Here is a 21,335-nt window from a genome sequence, read left to right as displayed (position 1 = left end):
GTGAGCTAAATTAAATGACTACATTAAATTTAAATGACTGCATTTAAAACATGAGAAAATAACAGTCAGAATGAATAGAAAGGAAATGTTTTTTGAAAATTTTTTTCAGCTGTGTTGTGGTTGAGTGTGCATGGGGTAAGTAGTGTAAAATGTGTTAGGCCAAATGCTATGATAGTCCCCAATATTTCCTACCCCTCTCACCCTTCCTGTGATCCCCAGGCCTGTGATGGTGATGGACATCACTCCCATTATTAGCTTTTGTTGACTTTCAAACACGGAGATCATCTCTGTGGCCCTGACCTAACTACATAAGCCCTTTAAGGGCAGACAGCTTTCTTGCAAGCCCAAGGAGAGAAAGTCAGAGACGCATTATGGGAAGTATCTGACATGCAGTTACTGGCTTGAAGATGGAAAAGGCCACATGACCTCCAAAGAGAGTAGCCTCTAAAGGCTAAAAGCAAAGCTTCAGCTGATAGCCAAAAAGGAAAAGGGGACCTCAGTCCTACAAAGGAAAGGAATTGAATTCTGCCAACAAAAGAAATGAACTTGGAAGCATTTATTCCTTTTGTTGGAATTCTCTTTCCCTAGCTGAACCAACCTGCAGACAAGAACTCAGTCCAGCTAATACCTTGAGTTAAGCCTTGTAGGTATACCCTGAGCAGAGAACCTAGGCATGCAATGTGGACTTCTGACCTATACAACTATGAACTGATAAATGGGTGTTGTTTTAAACAGCTAAGTTTGTGGTAATTTGTTTCATTGCAACAGAAAATGTATACAGCATTTCACATGGTCAATTGTAAAATAGAGTGCAAGAGAAAAAAAAAAATACTCAGAAAGATCAATTTGCTCTAAATCTATCACTGTACAAATGAGAAAGTTAAGGTCAAGTGATGGTAAATAACTGTGCAAGACTGCACACTTAGTGACAGAAGCCACAGTCCTGATACTGTGATTACAATCATTTCAATTTAGCTAAAGATTCATATATCTCACATCAAAAGAGAAAAGCTTTGCCCCTACTTATTTCAAAACAACAAAATTTTATTGTACTTCTTGTAAGATGAATTATTCTCCTATAAAAAGTAATGAATTTATGCTGCACCATGTTTGGGCTGCTATAATAGGCTTAACATATTTCAGCTATTAGGAATAATTAAGGACCTGAATCTACTGTCTGCACAAGGAGGCAATAATTTCTCTTCCCTCAATAGGAAGTAGATCTATAAATAAGTTCATGAGGGATAAAACTGAGAGATCAAAAGAAATTTCTAGAAAAGCTACTGCAGCCACTCAGCCACTAAGGGACATTTAAATTATTTCAAAAAAGTTTTAGCTCTTTTTAAAAACTTCATTTATTTTTAATTGAAGTTCTTTTTTTAATTTAAAAATTCCCTGAATCATTGCTTGAATTTTCGTAAATCACTGAAGTATAGTACTACACTTCATTGCTAAATTTAAATGTAGTAGTCAACTTAGCCACAAGAGGGTTTTTCCAGTTGTGTGAATCATAAGTTGAGGCACCTAAAGTTATGTTTATTTGTTTTTTTAAATTTCTATTGGAGTATAGTTGCTTTACAATATTGTGTGAGTTTCTGCTGTACAGAAAAGTAAATTGGTTATATGTTATACACATATCCCCTTTAAGTTTTCCTAGAGTTGCCTAGTTTTTAGTTTTTCAGAGTTCCCTGTGTTATATATTAGGTTCTCATTAGATATTTATTTTATACATGTGTGTGCATGTGCATGCATGCGTGCACGCACACTCAGTCATGTGCAACTCTTTGCGACCCCATGAACTGTAGCCCACCAGGCTCCTCTGTCTATGGAATTTTCCAGGCAAGAACACTGGGACGAATTGCCATTACCTTCTCCAGGGGATCTTCCGACCCAGGAATTGATCTCGCATCTCTTGTGTCTCCTGCACTGAGGGAAGTTCTTTACAAGCTGAGCCATCAGGAAAGAGCATTTTATACATCAGTTCAGTTCAGTCAGTCAGTCATGTCCGACTCTCTGCGACCCCATAGACTGCAGAATGCCAGGCTTCCCTGTCCATCACCAACTTCTGGAGCTTACCCAAACTCATGTCCATCAAGTCAGTGATGCGATCCAACCATCTCATCCTCTGTCGTCCCCTTCTCCTCCCGTCTGCAATCTTTCCCAGCATCAGGGTCTTTTCCAGTGAGCCAGTTTTTCACATAAGGTGGCCAAATTACTGTAGTTTCAGCTTCACCATCAGTCCTTTCAATGAATATTCAGGACTGATTTCCTTTACGATTGACTGGTTTGATCTCCTTGCAGTCCCAGGGACTCTCAAGAGTCTTCTCCAATACCACAGTTCAAAAGCATCAACTCTTTGGCACTCAGCTTTCTTTACAGTCCAACTCTCACATCCATACATGACTATTAGAAAAACCATAGCTTTGACTAGACAGACATTTGTTGGCAAAGTAATATCTCTGCTTTTTAATATACTGTCTAGGTTTATACATAGTAGAGTATATATGTCAATCTCAATCTCCCCATTCAATCATCCCTCCTTTCCCCGCTTTGTAACCATAAGTTTGTTCTCTACATCTATGTGTCTATTTCTCCTTTGCAAATAAGTTCACCTGTACCACTTACCTAGATTCCATATATAAGTGACATTATACAATACTTGTTTTTTTTCTTTCTGACCTACTTCTTTCTGCCTGACAGTCTCCAGGTCTCTCTATTTTTCTGGAAATGGCACTATTTTATTTCTTTATGACTGAGCAATATTTCATTGTATATATGTACCACACCGAAAAATATCTTTAAACAAAAGGGCATATTGGCCGGTGTATGGGTTAGTTGGCATAGTTAACTTAAGTGAAATTATCCTGGGATTGCAGTAAAAATATCACTCTACTATATCTTCCATAGAAACTCGTTTGGCTCACCTCTTTGTAGAGGGGGTTGGTATCATTCTGAGTGACACAGAGGCTAACTCTAAAATGTCATGAGAAGGTTAATTTCATTCATAGAGTTGGCTATCTCTGGTTCACAATTTTTTCTTTAATTCCTTTAAGGTTCTCTCATCCATAAACAGAGACTATAATACTTAACAAAGAGTTGTGAAGATCAACTGAGATAGAAGGAACTTAACTTATGCCTGGTATTTAGAATTACTCATAAATGGCAATTCAAATAGATGTTGTTGTTTATCACCAACACATTTACTAAGGGATACTAAATAGATTTGTTCTGCAAAATGATCTTTCAACACAGGTGATTACATGGTTGCTAATAGTTCAATCTTGAAAATGTCTCCAGGCCCAAATTAGTAGAAGGGTGATATCAACAAAGGAAAGTTGACAATTCTTATCTATTTTAACATATAGACATGTCACTGACAATGGTTATGAATAAAATTTTTGCAAATCCAATAATTAAACATTCACTAGTGGCAGGGCTATTTAAAATAAAACAGTTCATCTTTCTGCAATTCAGACTTATGATTTAGACTTTTATTTTCCATGCTTAGCTCGTTATTTCCTTTGATCAAGCTGGTCAATTTTTTGCCCTCATGTTCTCATCTTTAAGAAATATTGAAGTTGTAAGATAAGCTTTATTTTCTGAAGGAAAAATACTGTCATTTTAGCTGTTAATAAACCAGAAAAGCAGCAGATGGTGGTGGACATGTTGAAAGACGGAAGGTGAGGACACTGGGAAATGGAGAGAGGCAGTATGTAAATGTCATGGGCTTTTCCAGCTGATTGCTTTTTAGAACTCTGCTATTATAAGTTTTACAAATGGAAATATGTTCCTGTCTACCCTATCTCATATCAAGTCTCATTACAAGTGACCACTGACATCCTGAAAGACACCTATTAAAAAAGTAAGACACAAATAGCTTCATCTGGAAAGAGGAAACCTGAGAATAGATATGGGAAGAAGACATGATGGGAAGAGAAAGCATGGTTTTAGGCGCCAAATCCTGAACACAACTAGACATACAGGGAGGCATCTCTTCAAGTGTGAAGGAACTAATTTAACCCAAAGACAGAGTAGAATGACTGCACAAAGTCACATAGAAAACTGGTGTGGGAATCAGAATCAGAAACCTGATATGATTACATTTCCAGATAGAGACACTAAAATATCTGAGAAAAATAATACAAACATCCCATATTGGGAGTGCAGGGGTATTGGATATCATGTAAAACATGAGCCCTTTGATGTAACTTTGGTAAAACCATTAAGCCAACAGCACCTACTGTTAGGGCTTTCGGTGATGACTAAATCTCTCCAAGAAATAATAAGCAACACCACCGCATCCATCATCTTCTTGGGTAAATTCATCTCCCCCATGCACGACCTCTACCATATATATGTCTAGCAACTTTTGTCTCAATTAGACCAAAAACACGGAAAATTGTTATTGAGAGGTAGAAATCAAGGTCAAAGACATGATAAGCAAACACTGGTACATAAAAGTGGGCAATGCAACTTATTTGTATTATCTCAAACACTTTATTTAAGTGTTAAAGTTCAGAATTATAGGATATTATTCTACTTCAGACAAAAGGGACACAATGTGGATAGGTTACCTATAATACTGAATACAATATGCATGCTATGTAAATAGTTCCGGGTGTACAACAAATTTTGGATGGACATGCGTTTGAGCAAGCTCCAGGAGTTGGTGATGGACAGGGAAGCCTGGGGTGCTGCAGTCCATGGGGTTGCAAAGAGTCAGACATGACTGAGCAACTGAACGGAACTGAATGTGGATAGACCCTATCCATAGCCTACGACCATATCATACAATGGTATCTATATGTGATTCACTAATGTGCAAGGTGAAAACAGATCTACAACATAATTTGTCCTTCTTCAGAATCATAATTTTCTATTTTCTTAGTGGCTTTGTTAGTTATAGGCTGACATCAACCACCATCTCAACAACCTGACAGAACAGGGTCAGCCACTTGAGAGCCTGAAGGGAGAATGAAAAGAACAAAAACCAAAACCCACAAAAAAAACAGGGAAAAAAAACCCAGCACTGGCTAAAGACTGGCAAAAATGAAAATATCAGCACATAAGCTTAAAATTTAGAAAATCATATATATGTCAGTTACTTCTGTTAGGCAGGATATAGAAAGTCCTCAGGCCTACTCTCTTACTTAACTTTGTAGAGGCTTGTGGTATTTTTACAACTCTGTGTTCAGGCTGTATGAAAAAATGTCCACAGAAACCATCAGCAATATAGTTGCCCCTCTGTATCTGCAGGTTCAACATCCACATATTCAGCCAACCAAGGATTGAAAATGTTTGGGGAGAAAAAATCAGAAAGTTCCAAAAAAAAAAAAAAAATTGCAATTGTTGTACACCCAGAACTATCTACCTAGCATTCATATTCTACTTGGTATTACAAGTAATCTTGAGATGATTTAAAGTATATGGGAGGATGTGTGTAGGTTCTATGGAAATATTATGCTGGTTTATATAAGGGACTTGAGCATCCTCAGCTGTGGTGTCCTTTAGGGGTCCTGGAACCAATCTCCATGGATACTGAGCAACAGTTATAAATATATTATTTAAACAAGGGGACATTAACCACAGCCCCTCACATTCACTGTTCTGATTGGATAGACCTCATCTACTCATTTGCATAAATCATGGTACTCACCAATGGTGTAGAATCTCTTCAGCTCACTTCTTCGGGAAGGATGTTTCTGGGAATTTGCTGCATTGTTCTGTTCTTCTTCAATGATGGGCGTCTTGGGTGCCGGGGGCTTACTGGCTTGTGGCATTTGCTTTCCTGCACCAGCCAAAGGGTTGAACCCTGGAGCAGTAATATCCACCGACTGGGACTTTTTCTTCAACCTACAGGTAGAGCATACCACATGTGATAACGCCTGACTCCAGAGACGGACACAATTTTTTTTCACATTTATCTCCACCATAATTTTTTTTCAACAACTGAGCTACATTTAGCCTTGAAAGAGAACAAGGTTTATTCAGAAATTACCGATCTTCCCTACAGTATTTTAAATCCTTCAAATATTTTTGAAACTGGTCAAGGGGAGGGGATCTTCTAATCAGAATATTTCATTAAAATACATTCAAATGTAAGGTGATAAAGGACTGTAACTGTTCGAATAGCAAACTAAAATCTGGCTTCAGACAAACACAATGCACTGAGCAATTGCTTGAAGTTTTGAACGGAGTATTTTTTAATGTCACAGTAAAACATTAGTTAGAAACAAATAATTGCAACTTCCAGAAGAATAATGAAATGTTTATCTGTACAACTAGAGGCTGCCAGTGCTTTTCTATTTCACTTGTAACAGCATCTTGGCTGGAAAAATTATAGAGTTTATATTGTTTCTCCAGACACTCTCAGTGACAGTAAGTTTACTACTGCTCATCCGAAACTTTAGAGAGACATCAGGTCCAACAGGAAAAGCAAAAGGCCACGCGAGCATGAGAACATTTTTCTTGGTGTAAAAATAATTGGTGAGTGATATGCCTTAAATTCAAATACTTGAAGCTACACAACCTGATATTTGTAATGTAACTGAGCCCTAAGCCCAGCATACCCTTGGCGCTTGGTACTTTTGGAGGCTTATGTTAAGTGTCATTTTTCAAGCCTTAATTCCCTACAGAAAACCAGTTGACAGTTTTATCAGGTATGGTAATCACACCTGCACATTTGCAATTTCCTAAAAGTTTCATAAAACTTCACACCTCCAGGTTTTAGTCAAGCTTTTCTAGTGTATTAGCTCCACTTTCTGCCCCACTGGTCAAACCCTGCTCCTGCTTCCACACTTGGCTTAGATGTGGCCTTCTCTTAGACACTTTCTGTGACACAGACATTGGTGGCCTGACACCATTCTGCATGGGAGGTTATTCATAATGAGCTCTCAACAAGCTTTTATTAAATTGAATTTATCAGAGCAAAATCTTTGTTAAAGGAATAGAATACACCAATTAGTAAAAGATTCTTTAATTAAAGCAGTGTTTATTCAAATTTAGTCATTTAATTATCACCTGTAGAGTATCTGCTATATTTCAGTTCAGTTCAGTTCAGTCGTTCAGTCATATCCGACTCTGCGACTCCATGGACTGCAACCCGCAAGGCTTCCCTGTCTGTCACCAACTCCCAGAGTTTACTCAGACTCATGTCCATTGAGCTGGTGATGCCATCCAACCATCTCATCCTCTGTCGTTCCCTTCTCTTCCTGCCTTTGATCTTTCCCAGCATCAGGGTCTTTTCAAATGAGTCAGCTCTTCACATCAGATGGCAAAGTACTGGAGTTTCAGCATCAGTCCTTCCTATGAAAATTTAGGACTGATTTCCTTTAGGATGGACTGGTTTACATACTACCTATGTGATCTACTTAACACTCATGAAAATTGACTTGCTTTATGAAAATTGTCAACAAATATATTAACAAATGCTCAACAGCACTAGTCATGAGAAATATAAATTAAGACCACTTCAAACTCAAAACAGAACTAGCAGAATGGCTAAAATTTCAAAGAAGTTACATGAAGTGTAATGATGAGGAGCAATTGGAATTCTGGGACATTGATGATGGAGACCACTCTGGGCAAATTCCTGCCACAATCTTAGCTGAAGGCATGCATCTTTTGAGTCACTCATTATATTCTTAGTATTTATCCTACACAAATACAGACATATTTACCAAAAGGCCCAATCAGGAATATTCATAGAAGCACTATTTATGAATACATAAATATCAAAAACAGCCCAAATGTCTTACCAACAGTAGAAATGGGTAAATAGGTTGTGATACTTATAAAATGGAATTTTATACAGCTCTGGAAATGAAAGAACTACAACTGCTTATAATGACATGGATGGGTCTCATAAAAATAACATTGAGCAAAAGGAGACAGACAGAGAAAGGCTCATGCTATATAATTCAATTTATATAAAGTTCAGATAGAACTATCAAACTCTCTATGCTATTAAAAGTGTGGATAGTGGGGAGTTATTACACTGACGGGCTTTCCAAGTGGTACAGTGTTAAAGAATCCACCTGCTAATGCAGGAGGTACAAGAGACACAGGTTTGATCTCTGGATTGGGAAGATCCCCTGGAGAAGGAAACAGCAACCCACTCCAGCATTCTTGCCTGGAAAATCCCATGGACAGAAGAGCCTGGCCATGGGGTTGCAAAGAGTCAGACACGATTGAGCAACTGAGCACGCACACATTACATTAACAGAGATGTGAATGGCTTTCTGGGACTCTGGTACTGTTCTGTTTCCTGATCTGGGTTCTGGGTACCAGGATGTGTTTACTTTGTGAAAATATAATCATCTACGGTTTCTGCATCTTTTCTGAGTATACAGTACACTTCAATAGAGTCTCCATTGGAAATTGGCTGAATTTTTAACTTATTCATTTAAAATCAAGATTATATATGGTTACTGAATAGCTGCTTGCCACAAAGCAGCAAGTAAAAAGAAACAGAATGATTGGGGACAGTAAAAAGAAACAGAATGAAAGTCTTGCCTCTAGCCTCCCAAAGATGGCCAGAGTAGAGTGAATCTAAAGAAGAATCCTTTCCTCACTGGGTTGGCTGTACCTCATCCCGCTGCTTTCCATGAACTGAAAGGGGCTATTCATTCATTCCTCAAAAGGCTACTTTGCATCAGCTAATATTTTGGGGACCAGGAACACACAGCAAACACAAAGGGGCAAAATATCTGCCATTATGGAATCCTCATTCTCATGGAGGAAGACAAGTAATAAGTAACAAAACAAACCATATATAACAAATCAGGTGGTGAAAAGTGCTGTGGATTAAAATAGAATAAAAGGGATAGCAAACAAAAGTGTCCAAGCACATTGTTACATAAAGGAGAGACAACAGAGGGCTCTCAGATCATCAGACTTTAAGAGAAGAGACCTGAAGGAAGAAGCCGTGAGCAATTTGGGGAGCAGTATTTCAGCAAATGGGGAACTTGTTTTTCTGTGTTAGAGGAACAGAGTGACTGGAGGAGAGAAGCAGGAGATGAGGTCAACAAGATGGGGCACAGGGGAAAGAGGATAGATTATACAGAGCTTCAAGGTCATTTAAGAATGAGGCCAGGAGAGGGTCTGATCCAAGGAGGCATGTCATGATGACTGTATTTTAAAACACTTTGTTTGCTTTGCTGAAATCAGGTTGAAGGCTGTATGTCCAAGTTAAGCAAACTGCGTGCAACGACCTTCAAGGAGTCAACACCAAAAATCACTTAGAGTACCACATACTTGAGCAAATAGGGGTTTACTTTGCACAGGATTATGAACTTATTAATGCCTTGGTCCTCCAACAACATCATTCTTGTCCGAGTCTGGAGTTCATTCACTGTAGCTAAAAGTTACAGTAGTATATAAGCAGCATTAAGATTAATAAGTTAAGGAGTAAGGTGAAGGTCATCGAGGCAACAACTTTGATTTGTTCCAATGTGGTTTACCAGAGAAGCACACTTAGGCATTCAAAGATGTAGACTACACTAAAAATATATTAAACCCGAAAAACTCTAAGAAATCACCAATATTTGACCATTTTCACCTACAGAAATGTTAATTTTCTATAGTGCATTTTACAAACTTTATTTCAATATCAAACTTGAGTTTCAGCATAAAGCAAGTTTTTTTTTTGGCGGGGTGGGGAGAGGGGGTGTGAAGGAGTAGGAATTGAAAGGAAAGGTGCTACATTTTACTGAAAAAAATCCAACTGCCCTTTGTATGTGTGCATGCTTTGTCACTCAGTCGTGTCCGACTCTTTGCAACCCCATGGACTGTAGCCCGCCAGACTCCTCTGTCCATGGAATTTTCAAGGCAAGAATACTGGAACGGGTTGTCATTTCCTTCTCTAGGGGATCTTCCCAACACAGGTATCGAACCCACATCTCCTGCATGAGCAGGCAGATTCTTACTACTCTTACTGCTGAGTCACCTGAGAAGCCCAACTGCTCTTTAGTTCTCAGTAAAGATTATTTTCAAAATGTAAATGTGACAAGTTTTATCTTCAATCCACAGAGCAAACTATTTCATCACTAGAAACTGCTTACATTTTATGCTGGCCTGTATTAGAATTGATCTGAGTTGCTAAATTTATGTCTCACACTGGAGGACATCAGCAATGAATCTTAAATGTTTGATAAAGGGCTTGATACTTAATTAATGAAATTCTCCATCACTTCAAATACCTAAGTACTCTACAACTCCTTTTATAGTCCCTGGAAAATGCAAAGGACAAAGGCAAGCAGTCTATATTTTCTGTATTTTCCCTTTTCTTTCTGCTCTTTCCCACCAGACACTCATCCCAATCAAGACTTGAAGGTATCATGTTTTCACTGTTGTCGCTGGAGTCTGAAATACTGCTAGTAGGTTTGTGGGCTTGCTTAAGGAAAGACTTCTATTTGCATGATCTTAGAAAGGAGAACTGTGTAGGTGACTGAATTACTCCTTTAAGGATTCTAAAAATGACTCCTGTAGTTGACAAGGAGACCTGCTAAATGCTACCTTTGATTTCCATATTTCATGAAAGGGGAAGTCTTTGTAAATTTTTAACAATGTTCTTAATTAAATGTGTTAAACAAATGTAAACATAGCATAATGGCCTATGTAGGTGTATGGGAGTAATAAATGAAACACTACAGCTAGAGACAAAAAGATCTCTCGATAGATACCAAGAGGATCTTTGTTTAATGTGCTTTGCATGACCAAAGGAAAAATGACTGTCGACATCTTAGAAGGGGAGAAGGAACTGAATAAAAAGAGGCATTCCCCCCTTGGCACGGCTTCAACAGGCAGACCGCCTTGTGTTTCACCATCTTTGCCTTTTCTTGTTCCTATGTTCTTGAGAGCAGAAAAGAATTATTCCTACTCCTCTAAACATGTATTCCAATACCTTCTTTCATCATGGTAACAAAGTGAGTGAGTGAAGTCACTCAGTCGTGTCCGACTCTTTGCGACCCCATGGACTGTAGCCTACCAGGCTCCTCTGTCCATGGGATTTTCCAGGCAAGAGTACTGGAGTGGGTTGCCATTCCCTTTTCCAGAGGATCTCCTGACCCAGGGATCGAACCCAAGTCTCCTGCACTGTAGGCTGACGCTTTACCGTCTAAGCCACCAGGGAAATCCTCATAGTAACAAGGTTGGATATTTTTCTGAGACTCATATTTCTTCATCTATAAAATGGGGATAAAACAAAACCAGGAAGGTTCTGAGGACTAAGTAAATATCCTATGGAAAAGTACCTAGCATAGCACCTCTATGGAATGCAAGTTCCAATCTCTTTAAGAGGATATAATTTTGTTCAAACTTCTATGGATGCTGAGGAACTAAACTCGGGTATGACTTAACGTATGTAAGAAAAAATAGTTTAACTTGAGTTCTTAACTGGAATTACTTCTCTCCCACCAAGTGAAATTTAAATTGTACCTTCATGATAATTAATCAGATATGTTCCTGAGCTCTGTAGCTATCTGAGAAAAAAATGAACCTCCTGTTATCATTTACTATATAGTATTAGGATGCCCATAGCAATAATAGAAACCGTTGGGAAAATCTACTATAGTATAATGGGAATATTCCCTAGGTCATAGGAAAAGTTTGGTTGGGAGGCTAAAAATTAGGGAAGCTGGAATCCAGCCAGGATATTTGGACTAAAAATCCACACTTTAGAATTAGGAGATAGAAAAAAATTTCAGCTCTAACATTCACCAGCCATGTGACTTTGGACAAGAACTTTGACTGTCTGGGTCTCTATTTTCTTACTCATAATGGTGGTATTCATCCTATATGCCTACTTGACCCACGAGAGTTATTGTGAACAGAAAATGTGTTAATGTTAATGAAGGCACTTTGTAAAACTCCACAGAACTCTGCAGTACACAGTAGTAGCTATACAAAATCGCTCTTTGTCCAATTCACTTGCTCTATACTTAAGCAAACGTACATGTAAACACACATACATGGATGCATGTGAATGGCTGTGCCCCAAAGACTCAAACGCTTGTAGTCCTTTCCAGTCATTTCCAACAAGAAGACCATCTGGGATTCGCACAACTCATTACTGTTAGCAAGGCTGTCTCCTTGCTTCCTAAAAGAGCTAATGCAAGGATATTTTTTAAAGTAGTAAAGCTGCTGAGAAGGCAGATTTTCCAAGTTGGATACTGTGTGCTGCAAAAATGTCAAGTCACTGAAAAAGAGTTTTTGAGAGCAAATGCCTGAAGAATTTTCACACTGCAAAATTAAGAGCTTTTGTTACCCCTTGTACAGTTTGACTAAAAATCAGCAGCTAAGAACAAACCACAAAACCAGCAAAAAACAAGCAGATTCAGAAATCCAACCAGAAGAAATGACAGATTGGAAATCTATGCATTAAAACAAGAAAACAATCCCTCGGGGTATAGAGTATGCCAATTACAGCCTGCTCTGTTACAGCTGTAGCCAAACTATTTATTTTTTGTGCCCCTACAAACAAGGATTAAGACAGAAAATATCACTAACATGGGATCATGAATTACACAATCTTCTTTCACAATTCCAAACCAATGCAAAAGTTTCAACAGAAGTATTCTTTGGGAGTGAAACTGGCATTGGAACCATTAATGGGACAGCAAAACCATATATCTTGCTATAACAAGATGTTTCTAGCCCTGTATTCATTCTAAGAGATTGATGCTGTCCTATTTTGGAGATTCAGAGAACAGAAAATTCAAGAATTGAGTCACAGGTGCAAAGATATGTAGAAATGGTTTGCTAGAAATTCTCTTATTAAATGCAACTGAATTCAACTCTGTGACGAGCAAGGCCAGTTGTATATAATATCAACCAAATAGAAGCATACATGAATCCATTGCTATCATAACCTAAATGTATAACAAAAATACTAGAAATTAAATCCAAAACCAATCTGCCTCTACAGAGTTCAATAAACCCTAACGTAAATGGTTAGCCTTTCTTATTGACCCTTCATGAAAAAGATATCCAAATCCTTGAAGTTTGCCAGGTGGTTTATTTATATCTTCATGCTTATACCAGCCCAGAGAAAAGAGGCTGGAGAGAAGCATTTTTCATCAGGATACTCACCACCAGATCAACTGTATTCCTCCATTCAGAGAAATTCAGTCAGTCCACCATTTCACTACTAGGACTTAGCATGCGTGCCTGTGTGCTCAGTCACTTCAGTCGTGTCCAACTCTTTGCCACCCCGTGGACTGCAGCCTGCTGGGCTCCTCTACCCATGGGGTTCTCCAGGTAAGAATACTGGAGACTTAGCATGATTCTTGGCAAATAGAAAGCACTTCATAAAAACTGTTAAATGAATGAGTGGTTTCCTTATGGGAAAAAGCTGCAAGATAATACAAAAATGCAAGCAACTTCATGTATAAAGTCTATGAAAATAAGCTAAAAGAGTAACTAATTTTGGACAGTTTGGGGGCAGATGTAATAATCAATTTAGTACATACCCACTCAATCATGGTAGCTTCGAAGCTCAGACAAAGGAAATTATTCCACCTCCATTATCAGCAGTATAATAAATTGGAACATTTCTATTTTCACTAAATTTAGCCTTGTAATTTCTAAAAATACACTCTGCAGTCTTGATAAATTGACATCCCTATACAAAAATTTCAGTGGTGACATGAAGAAGTGAAAAAATCAAGGACTCTGTAATCAAAAATTTGGGTTCAAGTTCAGGATCTACTGATTTTAAATAATCTAATATTAAATAATTTTCTTGATTTGAAGTTCTACTTTATATTTTTGATCATTCATTAAGAATTTGCATATTATCTTTCTACGACAAAGTTTTAAAAAATTAAGTCAACAGTATTAATAGTAAAATTTTTATGAGCTTCCCCTTCCATGTACTTTCCAATTATACCACTATATTGCAAGCATTCACTCTGAAATTACACAAATTTCCAATTTATTTCAGTTTTTGCCTTGGAACTTCAAAGCCTTTCAACTGGAAAATCCTGGAAGTAGAAACACATTATGCAAATCCAAAGATTAGGGCCTGAAGGATATGGAAGTCAAATTCTTATAAATGTTGAACAGTCTTCTGTAATAACTCACAGAGATAGAATTTAATTTTATTACCTTTGATGAAATGATTTGTAACATGCTATTGCCACATCGAGTGCATTCTGTTTATTCATCTTAGGAAGAAGGAATCAGAATAAATAAGCACTATTTTAAGACTTCAGGCATCTATCCAACATTGCTGATTAAAGGAATCTATTTTTAACAGGACCTCCTATTACAAACTATCTGTATAATGCATATAGACTAGCTGATTAAAATGTAGTTTTACCTATGCACAACATAAGGCAATTCCAAACTTAATCAAGATAGCTTCTGTAGGTAACAATAATCTGGGCCAAAACCCAACGGTTTACAGTTAAAATGCCAAGGTAGAACAACAGTCTCCTGTGTTAATTTCCCCAAATGAATACATGATAAACTGGAAAAGAAGTTACAAAAATATAGGTCTCTCATTTGCATGTTAATTCAGAAGCTTGAGAAAAAAAATCACTCCATTTAATTCATTGTTTCTTTACCTCTTTAAACCAACCTGTCCTGTTGATGAATATTAAAAAATCCTCAAGTCATTCTACATATTTTCAAATAAAAATGATGCTTGGTGGGTTTTACATGTAAGATTGCATATTGCTTTTATTCTTGTTTGAAAAGGATTTTTTTAAACTGCCTGATGTAGATTCTAATTACCTAGTGAAATACAGCACACCATTCCCCCCTCAATTTGAGGATCATTGGGAAATCTGTTATAATTTTCTTCAATTCACATAATAGTGGTTTAACACACAATGGTTATGAAGTGTTTTCCCAACACAACAAAGTTAGATTTTAGACCTTCTTCAGATAAACATACTATAAATGTTTAAAATTACATTAAATAAGTCACTGGTCTTCTTCCCAGTGACAACTCTATAAACCTACATTTACCTTTCCCCATTATTTAAAAATATTTTCCTATTATAGAAAAGGGTATGATCCTCCTCTTGTTAAAACTAATCTCTCAATGTGTTTTCTGAATCCATCTGCGTCCTCCCTCCATACCCGAGGTTTCAATGTACTAACCATTCTCTTCCCTCTGTAAATCCTGAATCAACTGACCAATAAGGATGGGAGTCAGGGAACCCATCACAAGCTGGCAGCTGGAGCAGCAGGGGTCCTGGCTGCTACCCCATGTTCAGAGAACATCATGAGGATGCCGTGGGCATCATGTCCTAAAGAGAGAAGGCAGAGGAGGTGGGGCCCGACCCCTGCAGTCCTTTCCTCGGTCTGAAAAGTCATTCTTCTTTCTCTGGAGAGGCAGAGATACAGAGAGCCCAAGGTCTCTTCTAAATCCTTCAGAAAAGAAGGAAGTCTATTTTACACACACAAGAAGGGATGCAGGCAAGGCAGGCAAGGTTCCTCCTCCATCGCTTTCTCAACTGCACTCCTAGGTTATCTGCTTCCATCCTGGTCATGAATCTCCCACCAGCATTCAACCAGGTGCTAACATCTCCCATCGCCTCAAGAAGTCCTTTTCTTCCTTAGGCTACCATCCCATTTCTGGATTTCCCTTCTCTCTATTCATCACTGCGCAATCCTCCCCAATACTGCCTCACACCCAGGGCTCTCACAAAACAATCACTGTGGTTTTCAATAATTTCACACAGTCAAAGGTTACTTTTTTTTGGTTTTCATCACTCTTAGCCTTACAATGGCAGGATGTTTGGTGGATATGCAAAGCACAAAGGGTAAGGTCATGGACTCTGATGGAGTTAGGAGCCTGGGTCCAAAACCTGACTCCTTATTATGGGGTCTATGGGGAAATTACTTAATCTCTCCACAGTTTATACTCATTTGTAAAATTAACTTAATAACTGTATTTACCTTGAAGGATTATTAAAAGGGTAACTTCATCCATATAAATATTCAACGAGATTTGTACTAGTATATCTAAGTATTCAACTTTTTTTTAATGGCCCCTTTATATTGAAACATTTTAGCTTAGAGCCCCTGACACATAACACTTCTAAGATTCCGTTTTTCCACAATTCCTTAAAAAGTTCCTTTTTTTTTCACCTCTTTCAACCTTAAGTTCTGAAATATTCAGGGGACTAAAAGAACTGGGCCTCCCTCTGCTTTGCATTCACTATTTCCCTAAATATTCTCATCCATTCCCTTGGAAGAAAGATTTCTATGCTGAAAACTCCCATATTTATACCTCCAGCCCACACTTTCCCCAGAACAGCAAACTTAAATATATAACTAGCTACTTGGCATTATCCATTACCTGCGGCACTTCTTAAACTCACCATGTCCCTAAACACATTCTTCATCCCTAAATTCACCCCAATCTCCCTTCCTCTCTTCTTCATCTGCAAATGGCACCAACACCTCCAGTTATTCAAGACCGAAAACTGGAAGTTATATTTGTTTCCTTCCTTTTCAACAGTCTCCACTTCTAATTCATCAGCAAATTTTCCCTATTCTGTCTTCAAATTACATGTGAAGTCTCCCTACTTCTCCCCATCTTCACTACCACCTCCCTGGTCATCAGCCCTCTGGGTTACTGTCACAGCCTCCATGTTGGTCCCTCTGTTAGACTTTCCTCTCTTCCCACCTATTCTTACAGCAGCCAAAATAAGCATGTGAGGCCTAAAGGAGACAGGCTGTTTTCTTGCTTTAAAGCATTAAATGGCTCCCCACTACAATACGATGAATTTCTAAACTTTGTTCCATGGTCCATAAGGCCCTGCATGTCTCCATTTCATAATTCATCGGGGGCTATTCTTCCTGCTCATGTTCTGGTTATGTTGGTGTCCTTCAAGGTTCTTGAACATGCCAAGTTCTTTCCTGCCTCAGGACCTTTGCACATGCTCCCCCTGCCCCTGACTGACTGAAATGCAGTTTGAGTTGTTGGTTGCTTCTCATTTTTTAAGTCTCCTCAGAAAAACCATCCCACGTGATTCTAAGTAGGGTGTCTTCTATCTCCTACCTTCCAGCCCCACTGAAGCTGTTCTCTGGTCTTCTGCCCATCTGCCTCTCATGGTATTTATCACCAAGTCTAATGATACATTTGTTTTTGTGTCCTTTCCTCTGTTCTGTCTCTCTCACTTCATGGTTCACTCTGGCGGCACTGGAAGAACATGTCCTTTATCCACCTACCATGTGCCTTGCACAGTAAGTGTACACCAAAAATGTTTACTATACGAATAAGTGAATTGGTGAATAAATGAATAATTTATCCCTCTGCACAGACTCCAGACATGAATTGACTCAGAAGACTTATATGGCATGAGGTTATGTTTATTCTCTCCAACTTCTTTCCTTTTCAGTTTGTCTCAGTAACAGTGTCCCAAATCTTTCTTAAGAAATTACCATCATATCTCTTTGGTTAGAAAACCACAATATTCACAGCAGTTATGTGAAAGGAGAGCTGTCTCCTGATCTATGAGCTGGACTAATTTTGAAAGCTGAAAATTATGGTTGAATACATCATCTAAGAAACAGGCTTGAGCCAGAAGATCCGTTTAAACATGTGTTGATAAACTGGCATTGTGATAATGGGCATTTCACTCCTGTATTTTCCGGGTCTCATATTTTTACAGTTGGTAAATTACATTAGGAGAAAAATCAAATGGAGATTGAATGCAGAGAAGCAAAGTATTACATATTAATGAGCCAGAGAAAAAGGGCAGTAGAAAAAAATATATTCATATATATGTTAATTTCTAATTACATTAAGGACTGATAGAAATCCTTACATAACTCTATTTAAAATAGTATATTCAGTCAATCATCATTAAAGAATAAGAAATAAAATTTGATGATGGCAAAAAGTAGCAATCTATATTTAATTATAGATTGGAGAACCTTTAAAATCTGTAGGGAGACTGAGTTCAACCACATAATTTCACAGTGGCATTAATGGAACTAATATTTCTTGAGCTCATGCTGTATGTTAGGTAAATAGCCAATTATTGCCTTAAATTTGTCCACCATAAGCTACTTGAGGTCAGGAATTGCCTTATTCATATTTGAGCCACCACTGCCCTGACGGGCACACAGCAGCCACCATTAAAGGCTTGACTTCACCTGGGAATAAGCTGAAGGACTAGGTACATACAAATGCCCCAGGAAAGACTGCCTTTGTGCCTTCTTATGAACCCTTAGTTGCTTTCTGTCACAAACCTGGTAGTACAGTACTGGCAGTACAGTACTCTTCTGGGTTTCTTTTCAGACCAATGTTCTCAACTAGATTCTGCCATAACTGGGAATAAACCTGACTTAAAACACTTAACCTGAACCTCATCATTCTCATCAGTACCATGCTAGATATTACCCCTATGATATTTGCCTAACATGTTTATATGTCTTTGTGTTCCCCAACATCTGCTGATTCCCATTTATGTTCAAGGCACAGTAGTAGATTTCAGGGATCTTGCTTGCCAGCGTCAATACTCTACATTTTGTTAGGCATTTAAAGCCAATGTTTTCTCTTATCAGGTGAGGTATTTCATGAGTTCTTTGTAGTTCACTCCTTACTATAGATCCCTCCTCTGTGGTTTCTTCTTTATGAGTGAATACAAATCGTCCCTCTGGGTCCTAACGGTTCCTATCCCAGGCCTCCATGTACACTATCATGTTATTTCTGCTGGGGTTATGGCCCTCCCCCAGACAGCCCTCTCAGACAAGATCTAAGACTTTTGCAGGCCAGATCTCCCTCTCTGCTATGGCCACATCTTGCTGATAAGATTCCTTGCCCTGTCGATTTGAGCACATTCATGAGATCTCACCTCTTTGTATCCCAGTGTCAGATTCTCCCTACTCTTCATTTTCTCTTGATTGGGTTAAAGTTGAACCCATTGTTTCCCCCAGTTCTCAGTGAAGCCCCCCATATAGATTTAAGGTGAGTTTGGGGGGTTGGATCGGACAAGATTCCCAGAACACCAGCAGCTCTCTCTAAAAACCCTGTTCTAATCTCCAAACAGTTATAATGGCTGGTGGTGGGTGGTCAGCTGAAAGTCACAAAAGCAGTCCTTGACCAACAGCTTATCAAATCTCAATTAGGTATTCTCATACTTCATTTCAAAATGAGTAACAAGTGTCTTCTCAGATCCAGTTGAACCACAGATAATGTCTAATTTTAACTTCCCGCTACAGATGCAATATACCTTTATTAACCATTCTTAAGGTCATTGTTCTCTAAGAAAGGGTTGGAACCACCAAAGAAGGTAGTGATAGAATGGAGCCATCCTTTAATTTCAGGAACATTTCTAGTTAAATATCTTATACACACACACACACACATATATTTAAATTGATGTTCAGCATATTCAGTGAAAGCTTAATGAGCCCAATGCACTACACTAAGTGCTAAGGATACAAAGATGAAAAAAAAACAAAAAAACCTGTTGCTTTCCTTCAGGACACAAAAGGGGATGGATTTATAAAACAAAATTATAGAAAGTGACAAGTACTCTGGTTACAAGAGGGTAATCCCTCCTCCACTTTGGATTTACCTTTAAATTCTAATATTCACGTGAATTAATTTCACATGAAACAATGGAAACAGTGACAGACTTTATTTCCTTGGGCTCCAAAATCACTGCAGATGGTGATTGCAGCCATGAAATTAAAAGACACTTGCTCCTGGGAAGAAAAGCTATGACCAACCTAGACAGCATATTGAAAAGTAGAGACATTACTTTGCCAACAAAGGTACATCTAGGCAAAGCTATGGTTTTTCCAGTAGTCATGTATGGATGTGAGAGTTGAATTACAAAGAAGGCTGAGCGCCAAAGAATTGATGCTTTTGAACTGTCAGACTCTCAAGAGTCTCTTGGACTGCAAGGAGATCCAACCAGTCAATCCTAAAGGAAATCAGTCACTGGAAGGACTGATGCTGAAGCTGAAACTCAAATACTTTGGCCACCTGATGAGAAGAACCAACTCACTTGAAAAGATCCTAATGCTGGGAAAGATTGAAGGCGGGAGGGGAAGGGGATGACAGAGGATGAGATGGTTGGACGGCATCATCAATGTGATGGACATGAGTTTGAGTAGGCTCCAGGAGCTGGTGATGGACAGGGAAGTCTGGCTTCCTGCAGTCCATGGGGTCGCAGAGTCGGACACAACTGAGCAACTGAACTGATTACCAGCATATTACAAAACAGAAAACACGTTAGACCAAAAATGGAAAAATTAATCTCATTTCAGAATAAAGAGCAGAACTCTCAGCTGAACAAACTTATCTTTACAAGAAATGGAGGGTATCATCATCCATGTTCTGATTTTTCCATGGAGAGGTAAAAATCAAGCAGGCATGGACTGCACACAGGCACTTGAAAACCACTGGACTAGATTGTCTCAAATTCTACAGGTAATGAATTTCCTTTGCCAAGAACCCCTTTATTCAAACTGGTTCCACTCCTTCCTCTACGTTTTTATGCCTTATAGCAGAGGGACAGATTTTCCTACAATTCTCCAAGCCCTGTGTTCAGGGCCAGCTACATAATTTGTGGTTCCCCGTGCAAAATGAAAACGCAAGGTTCCTCACTAAAAAATGTATTAAGAGTTCAGGATAACAACAGCAGAGTATACAAGCAAGTGCGGACAGGCACAGGCCCTGCACAGCTGCACAGGATGCACCAGCGTTAGGCTGGCTCTGTCCGTGTTGTCTAACACAATCCCCTACACTGATTTCCCAAAGAAGAGCTTTAAAAATGACGCTTCAGCACCGAGGAATCATGTTTAAGGAAACATTTCTAGAATGACAGTCCAGCTTGATGAAGTCTTTCTCACTGGTCAGTAAATCCTATCTTGAGGGTCAGAGCTCAACTCCAAAGTATTGCGGATTATGAATTTAAATGTTGTCTTAACCTCCTGGCAGTTAAAATGTTCTCAGCTTAAGTTGATCTTTGTGTCTACAGGTTACATTGGAGCTTAAGAATAATAACATTCCACATGTACACAATTTGACGAAAACCTCCTGGATGGTTGAAAATAATCTCCATGTGGAAAAAAGGACACTGAGCGGCTCCAGCTGTGGGATGGGAAACAGCTGTGGGAAGGATGCTATCCTGCCTTTTTTGCACTTGAAGCAGAAGGTGTTTAGAGGGATCACATACTTATTCTGCAGAGACAGGCAGCATTTCAGAGCAAGAATGACGGGAAGAGTCCCGAGAATGTTCTGGCTTACCCACCATGATTCCCCCTTTAGATTTCACTATGGCCTCCTGCTGTCTCTGCTCTTTCCTCACATTCAGTCCATTTTCCACACAAAGAGCAAAGCACTGTTTTAAAAAGCATAA

General features: G+C 38.6%; 1 protein-coding gene across 30 annotated transcripts in view; it reads right to left on the bottom strand.

Moving 5' to 3' along the window:
* OXR1 (oxidation resistance 1) overlaps positions 1-21,335 on the bottom strand; it is a 492,548-nt gene that overhangs the window by 232,313 nt on the left and 238,900 nt on the right. For all 30 annotated transcript variants that reach the window (XM_081500394.1, XM_081500407.1, XM_081500389.1 and 27 more), the window contains one exon: positions 5,657-5,853. In XM_081500394.1, the coding sequence (XP_081356520.1) occupies positions 5,657-5,853 (197 nt within the window). The remainder of the gene's footprint in view (positions 1-5,656; positions 5,854-21,335) is intronic.

Source organism: Giraffa tippelskirchi, chromosome 6 (assembly GCF_054371585.1).
Source record: "Giraffa tippelskirchi isolate mGirTip1 chromosome 6, T2T-mGirTip1v1.2.pri, whole genome shotgun sequence".
In the NCBI taxonomy this organism is placed as follows: Eukaryota; Metazoa; Chordata; class Mammalia; order Artiodactyla; family Giraffidae; genus Giraffa; species Giraffa tippelskirchi.
Note: the sequence above shows the minus strand (reverse complement) of the source record. Positions and strands in the feature narration are given on the sequence as shown.